Below are 20227 nucleotides of genomic sequence, written 5' to 3'. Positions count from 1 at the left end.
GAGAGAGAGAGAGAGAGAGAGAGAGAGATTTGAGTAAAGTGTGTGGGATAGCGTGTGAGTGAAAATATGTGTGTATGTGTGAACTGTAAGAGGAAGGAAACACCATGAAACACAAAATTGCCCAAAAACAAACCAGGATTGAATTGATCATTAGGAAGACTTCCTTTGATCTCCTTAAATTGGTGATGTGTCAGGTGTGAAATTTATAAATCTCACTACATGTAAGGATACTTTTGATACTTTAATTTTGTAATAAATCAATGCTTCACCAAGTAATCACGGTGAGGACCAGTTTTATGACACTAACAAATATATTGATTAGAGAATTTATACGTAAGGAAATATTAAAAACCTTATCTGTCACATTTGGTGGTTGGAGGTGTAGTCTGTTGCATGGCGGGCATGAGAGTACCTAAGTTTAATACCTAAAGATTTGTGCTAAATGGGTGCAATGATAAGATTTGTGCATTTTTTAGCCAAAACTATCATTAAAGTGGATTGGGGTGCGCTTCGCTTCTGATAACAACTAGTAATTTATGGGCCTCTACCGCATCAATCAATTACTTGATTAAGAAGCCATGATTAAGAAGAGGCAACAAATAGGCACTCAATTTTAGGCTCCATTGTCTGGATTCCGTGGCTCCCTCAGATTGCTGCCAGATAGTGTCATAACTTATAGACCCGTGTTCAATCCCGGTCTTCATTGTGGATTCCATTGCACACTGTCTGTCATAGGTTATAGACCTGGGCTCGATCCCCGACTGAGAGAGAGAGCGAGCGAGAGAGAGAGAATTGCGACTCCTATGACTGACAATCTGGTGAAGAAGGAGATTCCTCCTGGGCTGTCCTATGCCTGCCATAGTCGGCCGTGTAGTGCCGGTATTCTATTCATCATCTTCTGCGGATTTCTCTGCATCAAATGTGGCCTCCCACGTCTTGTTTTACAGTACCCCATTCTTGTTTTCCTCTTCTTTGAGGCTTTCTGTGCCGAGAAAGAGCGCAAGGCGGAGCAGAAGAAGAGTTGTAGAAGCTAGAGAAGGCAGCTCCTTTGCTTATTCATTCAGTAAGGAGCTCGCCCACAGCCATGAAGAATTGGATGCCTGGCAAAGTGCAACTGGCAATGCAAGAGTCACAAGAGCTTCTGTGCAAGGGGAGGAGTGTGTGTCAAGGGGGAGGATTCTGTCGGCAGATGAAGGTAGGCATCCATGGGCTCTCTACAGACAGCAAGCTAGGAGTGTTAAAGCCTCTGCTATGCATCACAGCAGAAGCTCCGAGTTTTCTGAGTTTGAAGATATATCAGAGAGCTACGACAAGGATGATTTTATAGCTCAAAATCAGAAACAACCTTTCCACAACAAAAGTAGAAGCTCACCTGATGTCCAGCATCATAATAACTTTTTTGCTTCAAAGAAGCTCCCTAGAGCTCCTTTACCTACCGAGAATCAACAGTCTCGTCTGCATAACGAGGTCACTATTTTCAAAGGCATCACAAAGCCACAAACTTCCTGGTCACCTCGTGACAATGACGCTCATCAATTCTCATTGCCTGAAGATGCTACGGATGCTTTCTCAAAGGTAAAGGAACAAGGCCCAAAGTCAAATAGGGCCCAAAAGGGAAGACTGTTTATGTTGAAGTTGGAGGAGGAACTGTCAAATCTGAAAAAAAAACTTGATGTGCCCAAGCAGGGTTCTCCATTCATTGAGGAAGCTCGAAGAGGTGATAAAGCATCATTCATGCGCACTGCTGAAGATTCTGAGGATTCGACAGGAGAAGGACAGGGGGCCCAAGTCCGTGGAATTAAATCAGGTCCAAAAGGGAAAGACACTCAAATGGCAAGGCCTTTTGACTTGGATAACTCTGTGGAAGATGCAACCACAGCAAGAGTAAACGATAGTAACCAAGGTCAGCGTGAAAAAGGAAATTACAATTCACTTCTTGCTAGAGAGCACTCACAAAGTGATCTTGGGCGAGTGAAATTGTTGCGGAGTAAGACTGCAAGAGGAGATGAAGCCGGATTCACCTCCTTTAACCTGTTTTCAAGCTCTCCTTCTGTGCCTTTGGAAGCTGATAGAAGTTACCCCTCAACTTTGTTACCTGTAAGTAGAAACAGGAGGCCTTTCAGTCGGCATTTACATACATCAGTTGGCTCTAAGTCTAGTCCTTCTCGGCGTTCAGTTACTAATAATAACAAGGGCCATCCAAAGTTTGTCTCACAGATGACAACGGGTGTTGATGATGCTTTCAAAGGCAGTAGAGGAAAAACACAAATAAACTTGAGGTCTGATGATATTTCTTCAATGAAAATGGAAGTTGATAAGGACAAAACTAAGGGAGCGTTGGGCTGCTCTATAGAGCAAGATGGAAACTTTGTAAAATTTGAATCACAGGTTGCAAGTCGTATTTCTAATGTTATAGAGTCTGGCAAAAAAGAGGAACAGTTGGAACCATGGTCTGCGGGCAAGGAAGACATCATGACACAGGGTGCACCAGATGTTGAAGATGTAAATAGAGCTAACTTGAATGCCACAAGGGTCATGCCTCCAAAGTCTAGCCCGCTCAACATTCATCATCAGAGTGATGACAACTTGACTGACGGTTTTGAGTTGTCTTCTGATCGTGAAGGGAATGTGTCTGCCTTTGCCAAAAGTGATTTGACTTTTTTCCCAGATTGTGAAGATGTTGAGGGTAACCAATCTGACATTCGTGAGTTCGATGATGATGAGGTTTCTCTATTCTCCTCGGACACTGAAGATGATGTGCCTACCACTTTACGTTCTGGTGAGGGAGATGGAAGGAATGCCCATGACACTAGTCAGTTGAACGCTAGTGAAAAATCTTCCAAAGATAAGGAGTATAATTCTCCAGATTCTGCAAACTGGCACAAACACAATCTACCAGATCTTCCTTTTGAGTTCCAGTTTAGCTATTCAGAGACTCCACAGAAGCCTGTATTGCGCTACCGAGAGCCCCCTTTTTCTCCATTTGGGCCTTCTACAATAAAAAGACCATGGATTGGCGATCGGCCTAACAACCTAAGCAAAAAGAAACCACGGGTGCTTGATTCCTTCAACCCACCGCCGCCAAATTTAAAAGGAGTGAAATATGTTCAAGACCCTGGGCCATATCCAGAAGGCCAAGGTCCCAAAACAGCAAAATCCAGAGAAGAAATCATGGGAGAACCTCTGACAAAAGAAGAGATTGTTTATCTTGTGGAGAAATGTCGACGTGAACCTAGGCAACTTAACCTTGGTATGGTTTTTAATGCAACCTCTCACCTTTATTTTCACGTCTGCTGCATAGCAATCTTGATCGTTTTGAGGCCTTGAAATTTGACATTTTTTATTTGTGCTGCAAGCATGTTCAACTTTTTCTCCGCTGTTAGTGGAATCCTTTCATTTTTTAACCTTGAATACTTCCTTTGTCTGGGCAGTCCTTTGTGTAGTGCTTTGCTCATCCTCGTTCCGAGCAAAAGCCATTAAAGTGGTTGGGTTTGCAACTTCAACATGTTGGAGATCACAGACGTTAAATACAGCTTGTAGCAGATTTCAACTCCTTGTGTGCGTTGTAATACGAGCTTATTATCTCATCTCACAAACGTCTATCCAGGGCTGGTGGGAATCAAACGTCCTTTGGCCCCTTGTCCCTTTACTTCACCTTTGCTCATCAGTGAATGCCTATGCTGGGCAACCCACTGAGGAGGGCACACATCGACAGCTGTTTTCATCCAGCCAACCCCTGCATTTTTATGCAGCTAGCCCTCTTGTTTTTTGGCCCATCCCAGATCAGCCCTCTACTTCCTTTTTAGGCAGACCTATGCTGGTGTCCTAGGTGACCAGATTATGCCCGCAGTAGTGTCCTCTGTAAGGCTGCTTTGGAGTTTTGCTTTAGCCTTGCACAGGCAACTTTTGTGGAGCTAGTGACTGTCACTCACCTATGTGGTACATGTCCATCTTGTCCATTGCGCTTTCTCCATCTCTCTTGTTCTTTTTGAAGCAAACAAAAAAGTTTTTCTACAAGTCGACATCTTGAGGGCACAATCCCCAACAGAACGTGCAAAGGTCTTGGTTACAACAGAGGAGTAATTCAAAATAACACAGGAATATCAGCATTCTGTTTGGAGATGTGGATTGGCCACTGTATGTAGTCCTTTGGACAGCTATGATGGAGATGATATTCCTCTTGCTGTGTGGATGGCACAATATGAGGAGAAATTTCAAGTTTTGTATCAGATAGAGCTGTATATGCTAGGAGATTTGAGAGGTTGAAAATAAAGCTCTCAAATTTTCCAAACTTCAACCTTAGCCTGGTGCTTGGAATGAAATTGCAGAAGAGTGCTATCCATTCGAGGTGGTAAGCAGATCCAAGAGTGTGTTTATTTTGAGGATGACCCAGATTTTTCTTCGCCTTCAAAGAGTTATGAGAGTTCGTCGTCCTAGATCCAGAGAGGATGAGAAAAAGCTGCAGAAGCAGAGAAAAAGCTAGAAAAGCTGATTTTTGAAAAAGTCTAGAGGGGACAGGGAGCCATCTAGCAGGAGACTTCATTTTCCTTTGACAGTTCAAATAGTGAACACATGGACAAGAAGACCGAGGAGTTCAAGGATGGGGGTCAAGCAGTCAATTTTGACACGTTTTGAGGCTATCAGGACACCCATCGAGCCCTTGAGTTCATATAGCAATTTGACGTGGCCCTCTCGGGAGGTCGGATCTCGGAATGCTCCAAGGTGCGAAGTGCGACATCTTACTTGAAAGGAAATGCATAGACATGGCGATCTACTCTGTTGTTATGCAAAGAAGCACCTAAGAAGTGGGTAAAATTCAAGAGAATTTTCGCTTTTGCTCGGATAACGGAAGAATATAAAGAAGATGTCATCACGGCTTGGCTAGGGCATCATCTGAGAATGACTAAGAAAGACACATTGGATGACCACTGCCAAAGGTTTTGGGATACCTATCTGCCAGTATCCTCGCTTCGGAGGGTCGCTTTGAAGGACCAGATTGAGCGGTTTTGCTATGGATTGCCAAAAGAAATTCGACAGTTTTGTTTGCAACAGAAGTTTGACTCCATTCAGATACTTATGGGACATGTCGAGCAAGGTTTTGGTATGCAAGCCGGCTCATTGACATATCCTACGGACAAGCCAGTGTCCACATTAAAAGGGCAAGAGTCTTCCAGTGAAGAGAAAGAACCAAGGGAACTAGATGAAAGTTCATTAGAGGATTTCGGAGAAGTAAGGGAATTAGATGATAGTGCATCCGAGGGTTCTGATGAAGCAAGGGAATCAACTGATGGTTCATTAGAGAATTCCGACAATTCAGATTGAGATGCCTATGGATAGGGGAGGCCAATGGGGCTACCAACAGGGCACAAGGCACAAGAAAAGAACAGAAAGGTAAGCTAGGTCCAGCGGATAATTTGGTCAAGGGTACTTTTTGGCCCTTGATGCAAAGTGGATGGAGAAGAACATCACAAACTCTCTTCAGAGAAAGCTGTACCTTGAAGCTTTTGGAATTTTAGCAGTCTCTATGCCAAAAGTTACCAATTAGCAGGTTGAATGTGGTGCGGTGCGGACTATAGAAGAGGGGAGCCACGCCACTTCTTTGTCATAGATTGTCTAAATTGAATAAAGTCACTAATTTTTCTTTGAGATTTTAGGGATACCGATAGGCTGACAATATTTTGTGGAATGTCTTTATGAAAATATGTTCACTGAATTAGAGATTTCCTTGATTGAGCTAAAGACATGCTCTTTCATGTGTGTATTGTTAGAGACATGGAGAGAGAGATGAAATGTCTGCAGCATTTTGTGCGATGAATGATTTGAGCTTGGTGCATGTAGACATCTGTTAGAGATCAACGAGGTCTGGATGTGATGGCTAAGTGAATGAGAAATGGATGAGATTCTAGTGCATCAAGATGTCTGTCTGGATGAGATGACTGAATATTGTTGTGAGTGCATCAAGAGTTCCGGAAGGATGAGATGGCTGCATAGTGATCTAGGTGCATCAAGAGTTCTGGACGGAATGAGATGGCTGGATTAAATTATTAAAACACGGTGTTTAAACTTCAATGTGAACTAAGTGTGTGATTTTGTGAATTGCATGCTATGTGGATATACTGTCTTGTGGGGATGGTCATGGGCATGGTTTGCTTGATTGAAATGTGAAAAGAAAGGATATGAATCTGATAGTAACAAGATTTAGTAGATCAAGACATTCATGTAAAGATCAACGCAGTCTGGATGTTATTGCTAAATGGTTACAATGATCATGATCTGTATCTGAGACCCTCAATGGAAATATGTTTGATCATCGACTAATGTCTTCATAAAAGTGCTGGATAGGTGGAGTCTAGTGCATGGGTACATAGAGTCAGTGTCTATTGAAAGTTTCTGTCCTTTGGCTGTTTTGCAAGCGTAATCGAGGGCGATTACAATTCTTTCAAGAGGAGGGAATGTCACAGAGTGATGATGTGGTGTGCCCAATTGGCAAGAAATGGCTGAGAAACTGAACCCTGGAGAACAAAAGAAGTTTTCAACCCCGAAGATTTAGGAGAGAGACCTAAAGGGGGTTAGGAATTAGAAACCTAACCCCTACTTACTTGAAGAACTTATGGAGCACCGGCAGAGGGGCCTAGAACTTAAAAATCAAAAGCTTGATCCTTGAGGTTGATTTTCGTAAATGGTGGTGGTTGCTACGTGGCATAGCTCTACGGATTACGGGTTTTGTGCTGGCTGTTTTGGGCAGCATGTGGCGCCAGCTTTTGAGAGCAGAAGTGTAAGGTGCAGCGAAAGTGAATGTTGAACTTTGCTCAAGATGAGTGCTCCGAACTGTGCTCAAGGGTTCCTTTTACTTACGGAAGGGAGAGCCTTCCGTTCCTTTAGTAAGAGAGTGCAAATGATCACAAACAAAGTGGCAAACACTGTGAATGAAGGTACTGAGGCTGAGAGATAGAGAGAGAAGAATACGACACCAGAATGTTGTCAAACCCTCCTCCGAAGGCCCCCCTCTCTATGGGAAGAGCGGTCTACTATTGGTTGCACAAATCTCTACAATGCAATGGACTTGCCGACGATGTCGACGACGATGAGGACGACGGCGAGACGGGCTGAAATCTGAAAACGCTAATGTCTGAAATCTGCAAATCTTTTATCTGCTGAATTCTGACTTTATGTCGGTGACGAGGATGCAACCACGACGTGCTGAAAATGCAGATGTTGAAATCTGTGTTTTCCGAGCTGAATCTGCAAACTTCGATGGATTTGACCGTGCGGCGAGGATCTGCTGCGAGAACGTGAGATTTGCGAGGTTTGGGGGGCTCTACTGTGGAGTCTTGATGCTGAAAACTGAAAACGCTGGTGCTAACTGAGGTTCTGTCGCAATGAATCTGCAAAAACACTGAGTTGCTTTGCTGATCCAAAAACGCTAGTCTGAATTCTGTCTTGTTGATGCAAATTTGTTAACGCTAGGGTTGATCTGTGGTCTTGATGCAAAAAAGCTAGGGGATCTGTTGTTCTGCTACTGCCAAGGATGATCTGTTGTGCAAAAACGCGAGCGCTGCTGGAGGGGAAAAACGCTAGGCCTTGCAAATGCAAAAACGCCAGGTTTGCTGATGGGGGAGAGTCTTGCTGAGAAGGTGTTAGGTGCAGCAGAATGAATGTTTGCGCTTTGCTAAAGATGAGTTTCTGAACTGGCTGCAAACTGATGGTCTTACCGGGGCTGAATCTGCTACTCTTCGAGGGCTGAGAATCGCTGAAGCTCTGAATGTGCTGAAATCCAAAAACGCTAGTGTAGCGAAAAACGCGAGTAAATCTGGTTTCTGCTGGCGATGGATGGTGAAGCAAAAACGCTAGGCTGAGAGGTTTCTTGGCGATGATACTGGATCAAGAAACGCTAGGGGCTGTGGGTCTTCTGCGATGATGCCTTGATGAGGAAAACGCCAAGGCTGTGGTTTCTTGCTTGGAGGGAATCCACCAAGGTCTTGTGAGAAGTTGCCTGCTGAGCTTGGCTTCTGTTGCCTCTTCTACCATTTTGTGCTAACTTTGGTTTGCTTATATATTTTCTTAGCAAAATTGCCCTACCTACTTTTGTTGGAAAGTCACTTAAAAATAATAAGTGAAAAATGCCAAAAATAGGAAAATAGGCTAAATGCACTGGAAAAATCCCCTAACTGATTCTGATGGAAATAATGATGATCATGTTGTGTGCAACCAGAGGATATGCATCTACACTAAGTGACTGGGCATGCACGGTCTACGAATAGACTCACAAAAAGTGCCAGATCACTTCTAATCTAGACCGACTGGATTGACTGAACCCTGATCATGCTGTAGCTTGTCCACGGACACATAGAGTTGGATGTGTCACGTGACAGAAGGTGCCCGTTGAACCTTGGTTCCTGCTGCCTCTTCGGCGAGAAAGTGCTTGCGCTAGGTTTCCTTATATACATGCTTGGCTAATTTGCCCTACCCAATTCCCAACAAAAGTCACTTAAAAATAGTAAGTGAAAAATGTCAAAAATAGGTCTATGCACTGTAAAAATGCTCCTGATGGGCTATGATGGAAATCTGATGATCATGCTGTGTGCAACCAAAGGATATGCATCTACTCTAAGTGTCTGGACATGCACGGTCTGCGAACAAGCTCACAAAAGTGCCAGAACACTTCCTAAGCTAGGCTGACTGAACCCTTGTCACGAAGTAGCTTGTCCACGTACACATAGGGTTAGGTGTGCACGTGACATCCCCTCCTTTTCAAAGTGAGGTACTGGTACCGAATTGTATGACGTCGAGGGAGATCGCCAACAGCGTCTGGAATCTTGGAAAGGACTCTTCGTCGGCCCACTCTGATGCGTGGGTCATGCGATACTTGAACTTCATAAAGGTCTGCAACGCTTGCTTCTTTGGGCCGCGTCGAAAGCGACACAAAGTCATCTATGGCTCCTTCAATGCTTCAACTTCGTTTGTAGTCATGCGTCTATCTTCTTCAAGAATCCCCGAGGGTGAAAATTCCTGAAACCACTTTCAACACAAAAACATGAACATACCCATTCCATGTAAAGTGACTGGAAAAATTATAGTCCTTCGAAAAAACTATGCATGCAATGGAGATGAACATAGAGACGGAGTGCCAAACCGTTCACACGCAGACAATGGGGTTTAATCTCAGGGGTTGAATCTCAACTTTCTGATCTAAATCAATCAACTGTGTCAAATCACAATGGAAATGTCCATGCTTGATGCTCAATCTTTCTTGTGCTCTTTCGGATATTGTGTGTCACGTGACACATCCCAAACCTATGTGTCCGTGGACAAGCTACACCACAGCAGGGTGTAGTCAGTTCAGTCAAGTCTAGATTTAGCAGTGATCTTGCACTTTTGTGAGTCTATTCGTAGACCGTGCATGCCCAATCACTTAGCATAGATGCATATCCTCCGGTTGCACACAGCATGATCATTGGAATTCCCATCAGAATCCATTAGCATCAGTTAGGGGAAATTTTCAGTGCATTTAGCCTATTTTCCTATTTTTGGTTATTTTCACTTATTATTTTTTAGTGACTTTCCAACAAAAGTAGGTAGGGCAATTTTGCTAAGTTAATATATAAGCAAACCCAAGTTAGCTCTTTCTGGCAGAAGAGGCAGCAGGAGCTTCCCGCTCAACAGGCAACTTCTCAGCAGTACCCTCCCTCAGCACCCCCATCGGTTACCATCGCCATGGCCCATACCTCCCACTTCCTTGGCGTTTTCACAGAGCATCAGCATCGCTTGAAGTCTTCCCCCTTTCTGGCGATAGATCCCCTGCAGATCAGCTTTCCTCAACGTTTTTCCCGCGACAGAGTCACCTTAGCCTTAGCGTTTTTGACCTACAGCATCAGCCCCAAAGGACCAGCGTTTTTGGATTGCTAGAACCAGCAGACACCAGGGTTTTTCATCAGCTTCCCAGCCTTGTAAAAACGCAGCATTTGGTAGCAGTTGAACGGCAGAAGTTCAGCCATTTACTAACGCTAGGTATCTGCAGCAGTCAGTGTTTTGATCAGCAAATTCAGCCTTGAAGAAAACGCAGATTTTCAGCCTTATGCACAGTAGCAGATTCCCCCCAAGTTGGTTGCAGACGATCCCCCATTTTCAGCCGTAAAACGCAGCAAAAACAGTCATTTTCAGCCACCGAAAGAGTCCCGAAAATCAGCAGATAAAGGATCTCAGATTTCAGCCATCAAGTCGTCGTCGTCATCACCGTCGTCGTCATCGGCATAGTTCAACTTGCATCAGTCCATTGCATTCGCATTGTACACCTTTGTGCAATCAAAGTAGACCACTCTCACCGACGAGAGTGGGGCCTTCGGAGGAGGGTTTTACAACCTCTCGGTGTCATATCTCTTCTCTCTCCTTCTCTCAGTCTCATTCACTTGCACGCACAATATCCACTCACTTTGTTCGTGACCACAACACTCTACAAGACGGAAAGCTCTGTCTTTCCCTAAAGAACTGAAAGGAACCTTGAGCAATAAAGATCACTAATCTTGAGAAAATACAACATTCATTCCGCTGCACCTAACATTGGTATCAGAGCTTTGGAAGTGTTGTGCATTACTCAAGGAAAGAACCACAAGATTTTTTTTGCTTGTTGCGATCGCACTTGGGCGTGGCGATTCCTAATCGTGTTTTGTTGAAGAGTGACAGGAATCCCAAGAAAGAAGGGCTTGTCCAGCCTCCCCTTGTGTCTCTTTTCACTCATTGAGAGTGGACCGTGCACTTAGTGGCCGGCCAATCGACGTGAGGTGGAAAAAAGCAACCTTGGTGTGAGCGCAAGGCCGCTAAGGGGTGCGCCCGTAGAAAGGAGTAGAACTCGGGTGAAGAGAAGATTCTTCTCAACGCGATTGCAAGCGAAAGAAAACCTCAAGAACCCCAAGAACCCTAGACCCTCAAGACTCAAGAACCTCAAGAACCTCAAGAACCCAAGATTCTCACGAATCAAGGACCTCAAGACACTCAAGAGCTGAAGTTCCTCGCGAGCTTAAGACCCCAAGATCATAGTGCATGGTCGCCACCCGAAGCGGCATGAATACTTCGCATTCAGGTGATGAGCATGAGGGAGGCGACGAAGGATTCTCCCCACTAGGAGATTTTTCCAACCCTCCCCCTTCGCCATCTACGCCAGACCCTATGGAGGCAATGATGAAGCAGATGATGGCAATGATGGATAGACAAGAAGACAAGCGCCTTGCTTTAGAACGTGAGCGCGACGTAAGAAAAGAACGAAAAGAACTAAGGAAGGAAGAAGCGGCAACAAGAAACGCAGCATTGGAGGCCGATCGTGCCGCTCATAGATTGGCTATGGAGGCCGAGTGTGAAGCTTGTAGATTGGCTATGGACACCGAGCGTGAAGCTCGACGAGAGCTATGCACTCAGGAATTGCTTGCCCAATTCCTAGCCTCGAAGACCGAACCACCCAAAGATCGTGGGATTTCGTCCAGTGGCGCAGGCCACGATGCAGATTCACACAATCCAGTCACAGAGAAGTTGACCTTCAGTAAGTATGACGGTAAGATGGATGCTACTGTTATTCATTCTTGGTTGCATCAATTTAATGCTTATTTTGCGACAACTAAGAAAACAGGCAATAGCAAAGTTTTGACGGCAGCTATGTACCTTGCCGGTGATGCCATAAATTGGTACCAGGCATGGCAAGAGGCTCAGCTAGCCGCGCACCTAGAGGCAGTCGACGATTTCACGCCCCTCTCTTTTAGTTGGGCTGATTTCCAAGACAAGCTCAAGGCGCGGTTTATGCCACCTCAGTACCTTGCACGATTGAAGGATGATTGGCGAGCTCTCAAGCAAAATGGTATGCCGGTTATGTCTTTTTCTAATCGTGTTTTGCAGCTAGGTACCCAACTACGCATGTTGGATGATGAGCGTAAAGAGGCTTTTCTCTTTGGATTGGACGAGTATACCAAGTACGATGTCGAGGTACTCGATCCAATCGATCTCAACAAGGCGGTAGCGATTGCTCTCGCACAGGAGATGACACACAACAAGGAAAAGCCTAAGGAGAACAAGACTTCCATAAGTACCTCGCAGACTCCTTAGAACGGTAAGAACGATAAGAATGGTAAGAATGATAACTCTTCTAACCAATCTACCATCAGTATCTCATCAAAGAATTCTTCCAATGAATCTAAGGGTAAGGCTAACACAATTGCTAAACCTAAGCTTACTCCAGATGAAAAAGTAGCACAAGGAATTGTAGGAGGATACATCACGTCGGAAGAACAAAGCCATTATTCTAAGGAAGGTCGTTGTTTTCATTGTCACATTAAGGGTCACATAAAACGAACATGTCCTAAGCTTGAATCGAATGAATGTAAAGAACCCACAACACCCCACTACATCTGTCAATGCAATGAATGATAACACGATTGTGCCCAAAGTTTCTTAGGACCCTCCCATTGATGATTCACTCATTAAATGTTATGGTCGTACGTCGGGGCACCGTTTTGTCATATTGTTTGACCCAGGTAGTATGCATGATGTGATCAGCCCCTCTCTTGTTGAGAGAGCCCGCCTCGAAGTTAGTCCGAGATCTCCTATCGAGGTTTCTGGCTTTCGTCGTGGTATGGACGCTCTCATCACGAAGGAGTGCCTTGATGTGTTGTTTGCAATTCAACAGACTGCCTTCACTAGAAGATTTGTTGTTTTCCCTCTCTCAAGATGTGATATGATTTTAGGCATGAAATGGTTTCGTGAAATAAACCCTCTCGTTGATTGGGAGGCTAGCACTTTAACTCTCAATGCCAAAAGTGATTCTCCTACTGTGTTTCATGCAGTGGATACTGCTCATTCTCCATCTCTCATTGCTAATATGCAGGACAAGGTTGAAGGAATTCGAGATAAGGAGACTCTCTTAGTCTCACAGCATGACACACAAAACTTGCATGATTATGAGAAGCATGATGATTTGAAGGATAATGATTTGCATGATGATTTGGATGAAAAAGACAAGCATGATGAATTGCATGAAGATGATGTGATTGTTTACAAGGATGATGTGATAGTTGATGCTTTTTCTAGCGAAGCTAACCTCGTTGTAGAATCGATCAATCACCAAGAATCGATCTTGGCTTTCGAGTCAAGGTCCACAGATCCCCCACAAGACGATTCGATAGATCCCGAAGAAGCGATCTTGGCTCTCGAGTCTTGGTCCAATGAACCATCACAGGAAATATTATGTGTTCGCATGATTGATACGCACGAGTGTTTCATTCGTGAAGGTTTTCTGTATTTTAGTCAGCATCGTTATGTGATCCCTTTCCTACGCATGACATATTGCATGTTGAACACGTTTCTCTCATGGATGAGCACGAATGTATGCGGATTGTTCATGAAAAGTTGAAAAGTTTATATGTAAGGAAGTCACATTCCATGTCGCTTCCTTGGCATGACACAGTTTCCGAAAGAGCACATGATTGTATGAACACCAAGCATGGGTATTTCCATTGTGATTCGCCACAGGTTCTTGATTTCGATCAAACAGTAAAGATTCGACCTCATTGGTTGCATGTGTTTGATTAACGGGTTTTCACTCCGTCTCTATGTTCATCTACAATGCATACAGAGTCTTTAATGAAGACAAGATTTTTTTCCTTCACTTTACATGGAATGGGTATGTTCATGGTTTTGTGTTCGAGATGGTTTCAGGAATTTTCAGCCATGGAGATTCTTGAAGACGAAAGAAGCAAGACTCTAGACGAAATTGAAGCATCAAAGGAGCTATCAAAGATTTTGAGTCGCTTTCGGCGCGGCCCAAAGAAGCAAGCGTTGCAGATCTTTATGAAGTTCAAGTACCGCTCGATCCACACATAAGAGTGGGCCGGCGAAGAGTCCCTTCCAGGATTCCGGATGCTGTTGGCGATTTCCCTCGACGCCATACAGTTCGGTACCAGTAGCTCACTTTGAAAAGGAGGGGATGTCACGTGACGCATCCCAACCTTATGTGTCCGTGGAGAAGCTACACCACAGCAGTGTTCAATTAGTTTAGTCAAGTCTAGATTTAGCAGTGATCTGGCACTTTTGTGAGTCTATTCGTAGACCGTGCATGCCCAGTCACTTAGCATAGATGCATATCCTCCGGTTGCACACAGCATGATCATCGGAATTGCGATCAGAATCCATTAGCATCAGTCAAGGGAATTTTCGAGTGCATTTAGCCTATTTTCCTATTTTTGGTTATTTTCACTTATTATTTTTAAGTGACTTTCCAACAAAAGTAGGTAGGGCAATTTTGCTAAGTTAATATATAAGCAAACCCAAGTTAGCACTTTCTGGCAGAAGAGGCAGCAGGAGCTTCCCGCTCAACAGGCAACTTCTGAGCAGTACCCTCCCTCAGCACCCCCATCAGTTACCATCGCCATGCCTCCCACTTCCTTGGCGTTTTCACAGAGCATCAGCATCGCTTGAAGTCTTCCCCCTTCTTGGCGATAGATCCCCTGCACATCAGCCTTCCTCAGCGTTTTTCCGCGACAGAGTCACTGTCACGAGGACGTGGCAGTTATTAACCATGTCACAGAGATGTGGCAACTGCTAACCTTGGTTGTTGGTTTCTTTCCAATGGGGTTTATTTTATTTGTTTAAGACCCTCTTTTTGAAGTAGCAAACGGTCGGACATTGTATGGCCAATGTGAACGGTAGATTCACCCGCAGACGGGAAGTGGTCGGCACTGGAATTCGTATGGTAAGAGGATGTCTAGGCTCAGAGCAAGATCATATAGGTCCCCCCGTCGCACTTAACAAGTTGGTGGATACTAGGAAGTGAACTCAATTAAGGCGTAAAGTCAAGGTGGGACTACCAACAAAAAGTATCCGACAGTTGGGCCACATTGCACTTTTGGATGCGGTCCCAATGAGGATAGATGGTCAGAAGACCAGTGGGAGCCCAACGGAAGCATCTCCTAAAATTTAGGGAACTGCTATTTTGGGCCGTGAAATGTGTTCGCGTCATTATCTCCGGTATGACTAGGGGAACATTTTATAACTCTGCCGCGAAGTCAACTGGGCAACCGGTCAGGATATTTTTAAGCGGCAAACCCGAAACGGGAAAATGCTTGAAAATGCGCCAAGTGTCAACTTTTTGTGAACTTTCCTCTTGCAGAAAAATGGGCGCTGATTTTTAAGCTGGGAGAAGTCTCATTTGCAACCTGTCACAGGTTAAGAGCTATGGAGTGCTTTCTTTCCCTCTCATGTACAGTGTGGTGCTAGGAGTGATGCCCTGCACACTACACACTGCTCTCTCTCTCCCCTACGTGCAGTTATGTGATGCCCCACAAGAGGGCTACTCATTTGACTGATGTACAGTTGTGTGGGTTCATGCTTTTGTGCTGAGGCAAGAGCTTCCTTGAGCAGGAACAGGGGTAGCTAACTGCTGCTCCAAAGCAGGCACTGGTGAGGGTCATAACCTCACCGTACAGGTGCAAAATCAGCGCTGTGTATGCGCTGTAATTTGACTGTTTTTCAGCCATACGGACGCCAGGATCATTGGGAATCGTGTCTCACTGGCAAAGGACAGTTAGGGGACTGTTTGGGGCTGAAAACAGCGAAAAAACCAGTAAATACAGCGTGCTGAATTTACTGTTTTTGGACAGGAATCAGAGGGTATACGTCAGTGCAAGCGAGTTCCAACAGGGGAATTGGTTTCGCGCAAGTTTTGGGGCTGTTATGTAACCGGCCCGTAGGGCGGTAGGCGTTGGCTTTCACCCGAAATTCTTTACTTTATACACACACACAGAGCACTTTGCAAAGAGAACCTGTAATGGGAATTAACACTTAATCACACACACAGCTCGGAAGCTAGAATGCTCCGAGCAGACGCCGACAGCCTGTAGGCCCCAAAATTGGCGCCCCTTTCGGTATTTCTTTATTCTTTAGGAGGGTAAATTACAAGGTAAGGTCCTGGGAATCCTTCACGTGTATCCACCTAGATACCATTTGATTTGGCCAAATTTCGGCAGCATAACAGCCCCAAAACTTGCGCGAAACCAATTCCCCTGCTGGAACTCGCTTGCACTGACGTATACCCTCTGATTCCTGTCCAAAAACAGTAAATTCAGCACGCTGTATTTACTGGTTTTTGCCCTGTTTTCAGCCCCAAACAGTCCCCTAACTGTCCTTTGCCAGTGGGACACGATTCCCAATGATCCTGGCGTCCGTATGGCTGAAAAACAGTCAAATTACAGCGCATACACAGCGCTGATTTTGCACCTGTACGGTGAGGTTATGACCCTCACCAGTGCCTGCTTTGGAGCAGCAGTTAGCTACCCCTGTTCCTGCTCAAGGAGGCTCTTGCCTCAGCACAAAAGCATGAACCCACACAACTGTACATCAGTCAAATGAGTAGCCCTCTTGTGGGGCATCACATAACTGCACGTAGGGGAGAGAGAGAGCAGTGTGTAGTGTGCAGGGCATCACTCCTAGCACCACACTGTACATGAGAGGGAAAGAAAGCACTCCATAGCTCTTAACCTGTGACAGGTTGCAAATGAGGCTTCTCCCAGCTTAAAAATCAGCGCCCATTTTTCTGCAAGAGGAAAGTTCACAAAAAGTTGACACTTGGCGCATTTTCAAGCATTTTCCCGTTTCGGGTTTGCCGCTTAAAAATATCCTGACCGGTTGCCCAGTTGACTTCGCGGCAGAGTTATAAAATGTTCCCCTAGTCATACCGGAGGTAATGACGCGAACACATTTCACGGCCCAAAATAGCAGTTCCCTAAATTTTAGGAGATGCTTCCGTTGGGCTCCCACTGGTCTTCTGACCATCTATCCTCATTGGGACCGCATCCAAAAGTGCAATGTGGCCCAACTGTCGGATACTTTTTGTTGGTAGTCCCACCTTGACTTTACGCCTTAATTGAGTTCACTTCCTAGTATCCACCAACTTGCTAAGTGCGACGGGGGGACCTATATGATCTTGCTCTGAGCCTAGACATCCTCTTACCATACGAATTCCAGTGCCGACCACTTCCCGTCTGCGGGTGAATCTACCGTTCACATTGGCCATACAATGTCCGACCGTTTGCTACTTCAAAAAGAGGGTCTTAAACAAATAAAATAAACCCATTGGAAAGAAAACCAACAACCAAGGTTAGCAGTTGCCACATCTCTGTGACATGGTTAATAACTGCCACGTCCTCGTGACATACCCCCCTCTTGAAATCGCAAATGTCCTCGATTGCATACCATAAATACACGCCACTGATGATCTTGTGCTATTAACACTCTGTTATCATCGCATGTATCCGCAAGAAAGGTCGTAACATACATAGATACAAATGACTTAATGAGGCCTTCATACTTTTGCCATTTCGATCTATGGCACTGAATTCATATGTACATTTGATGTACTAGCTCTATCATTACCCCTCCTTTGCACACGTTGGGTTGGGGCATAAGTAGGCTGTAACCCAAAGGCTTCAAGGTAAAGCTGCAATACATTTGGTGACTCTGACAGTTCATGCTCTTCCATCCACTTTGAATCCATAGGTGGATAGTTCTTGAACTTCACCAAATAGCGTCTTGCAACTTGTCCTTTAACTTTTCTGTCCTTATGTGCCAAAACTTGCTGAGGTACCAGGATCTCATCAAGTTCCTCAACTTCTGGCTGATCCTCAACTGGCATATCTTCTGGCACATCACCCACGAAGGGTCTTAGAAGACTCACGTGAAACGCATTATGAATCTTCCACGCATCAGGCAATTTCAGCCTGTAAGCCACATCGCTGATCTTGTCAAGCACTTGAAAAGGCCCATAGTAACGCATGCTGAGCTTAGGAAACAGCCGTTCCTTGCCCTTCATCTTCTTTAATCTTGCCTTTTCGAACCTTAAGAGAACCCAATCACCAGGTGATAGTAGCAATTCACGACGGTGACGATCAGCAGCCTTTTTCTGTTTTGCCTGAGTCTTCTCCAAGGCAACTTTAATCTTCTTATACATCTCATCCATGTTCTCAACATATCGATCTGCCTCAAAGATCTTGTCCTTTGTGTGCAAAATGGGAGGAACCTTTTTGCCGCCTTCAACAATTTCAAAAGGTGCTTTGCCAGTAGACGAATGCACCGTATTATTGTACGCATACTCAAGCATAGGCAAATACTCTTCCCACTTGCCCTTATTATCTGACACATAGCATTTCAGCAGATCTAAGACAGTAGAATTGGCCTCTTCTGACTGTCCATCAGTTTGTGGATGAAACGAAGACGAGAACTTGAGCGTAGTACCCATGTTCTCAAACAATCCTCTCCAGAACAAACTGGTCATGCGAGGATCACGATCACTGATAATCGATTGTGGCATACCATGGTACTTGAACACATTGTACATGAACAAGCGTGCCATCTGATCAGATTTTATCTTCTTCCTGACAGGGATAAAATGGGCCTGCTTGCTGAACCTGCAGATAATGGTCCATATACCATCATTCCCTGTTGGCGTTCTTGGAAGATCAAAGATAAAGTCCATAGCAATGCTTTCCCATGGCTTATCCGGAATCGGCAGTGGTTGTAACAACCCTGGTGCCTTTTGCCTGTCAAACTTGACCTTTTGGCAAACTATGCATGCTCGCACAAAGGCATCCACATCTCTCCTCAAGGTAGGCCAATAGAAGAACGTCTCTACCGCTTTAACTGTTGCATCAATGCCACGATGCCATGCATACGGTGGGACATGACTCTCTTCCATGACCTTATGTCGCAGTGGCCTAGTGACACAAAGTCTGCCATGCATCATCATAAAACCATCTCTGAGGAGGTAGTGCTCATGATGTTGCCCCTCTTGTAACTGTTCAAAGATCCTTGCAAAATCTTCATCAGCAGTATACTGTTCCTTCATGTCATCTAACTCATGATGATAAGGAATTGACACAGCTGAAATTTGTGGCTTTCTTGATAACGCATCAGCCACAACATTCTTTATATGTAAGGAAGTCACATTCCATGTCGCTTCCTTGGCATGACAGTTTCCGAAAGAGCACATGATTGTATGAACACCAAGCATGGGCATTTCCATTGTGATTTGCCACAGGTTCTTGATTTCGATCAAACAGTAAAGATTCGACCTCATTGGTTGCATGTGTTTGATGAACGGGTTGTCACTCCGTCTCTATGTTCATCTACAATGCATACAGAGTCTTTAATGAAGACAAGATTTTTTTCCTTCACTTTACATGGAATGGGTATGTTCATGGTTTTGTGTTGGAGATGGTTTCAGGAATTTTCAGCCATGGAGATTCTTGAAGACGAAAGAAGCAGGACTCTAGACGAAATTGAAGCATCGAAGGAGCTATCAAAGATTTTGAGTCGCTTTCGGCGCGGCCCAAAGAAGCAAGCGTTGCAGATCTTTATGAAGTTCAAGTACCGCTCGATCCACACATAAGAGTGGGCCGGCGAAGAGTCCCTTCCAAGATTCCGGATGCTGTTGGCGATTTCCCTCGACGCCATACAGTTCGGTACCAGTAGCTCACTTTGAAAAGGAGGGGATGTCATGTGACGCATCCCAACCTTATGTGTCCGTGGACAAGCTACACCACAGCAGTGCTCAATCAGTTTAGTCAAGTCTAGATTTAGCAGCGATCTGGCACTTTTGTGAGTCATGCCAAGGGAGAGACATGGAATGTGAATTCCTTGGGTGCAAACATTTCATCTTTTCATGAATCATGCGCATACATCCGTGCTCATTCATGAGTGAATCGTGTTCATCGTGCAATATGGCATGCCTATGAAAGGGGATCACATAAGGATTGTGACTAAAATACAGGAAAGCATTATGAATGAAACACTCGAACAATGCGTGCTAACTAATCGTTCGAACACATAATACTTCCTGTGGGGATTCTTTGAACCTCGACTCGAAAGCCAAGATCGGTTCTTTGTGATTGATCGAATCTGCAATGAGGTTAGTTTTACTAAACAAAGTATCAACTAAAGCATCATCCTCGTGAATAATCACAGTTTCTTCCTCCAAATCATCATGCTCATGAATAATCACATCTTGATCATGCAAATCATCATGCTCGTGAACAATCACATCTTGATCATGCAAATCATCATGCTTGTGAATAACCACATCTTGATCAGGCAAATCATGTGTGTCATGCTTTGGAGAAGAAAAGTCAGAGAATCTTTCTTCGGCTACCAAGTGCGCTTGCTCACGCTCACGCGCAATAGCTGCCTTTCTTTCTTCGCG

The 20227-nt window shown here is 44.7% G+C and overlaps 1 protein-coding gene across 2 annotated transcripts in view; it reads left to right on the top strand.

Moving 5' to 3' along the window:
* Positions 1-560: 560 nt before the first annotated feature.
* LOC147445672 (uncharacterized) overlaps positions 561-20227 on the top strand; it is a 90542-nt gene continuing 70875 nt past the window's right edge. The window contains exons 1-2 of one of the 2 annotated variants that reach the window (XM_086525120.1): positions 561-1575; positions 1687-3250. In XM_086525120.1, coding sequence (XP_086381246.1) covers positions 850-1575; positions 1687-3250 — 2290 coding nt within the window. In that variant the 5' untranslated portion in view covers positions 561-849. Of the gene's footprint in view, positions 3251-20227 lie in introns of both variants that reach the window. The other variant, XR_015189798.1, reaches the window with a different exon arrangement.

This window comes from Adiantum capillus-veneris, chromosome 12, assembly GCF_014529385.1.
Source record: "Adiantum capillus-veneris isolate H3 chromosome 12, ASM1452938v2, whole genome shotgun sequence".
Taxonomy (NCBI): Eukaryota; Viridiplantae; Streptophyta; class Polypodiopsida; order Polypodiales; family Pteridaceae; genus Adiantum; species Adiantum capillus-veneris.
The sequence above is the reverse complement of the archived record's forward strand: the minus strand, read 5'-3'. Positions and strand labels throughout refer to the sequence as shown.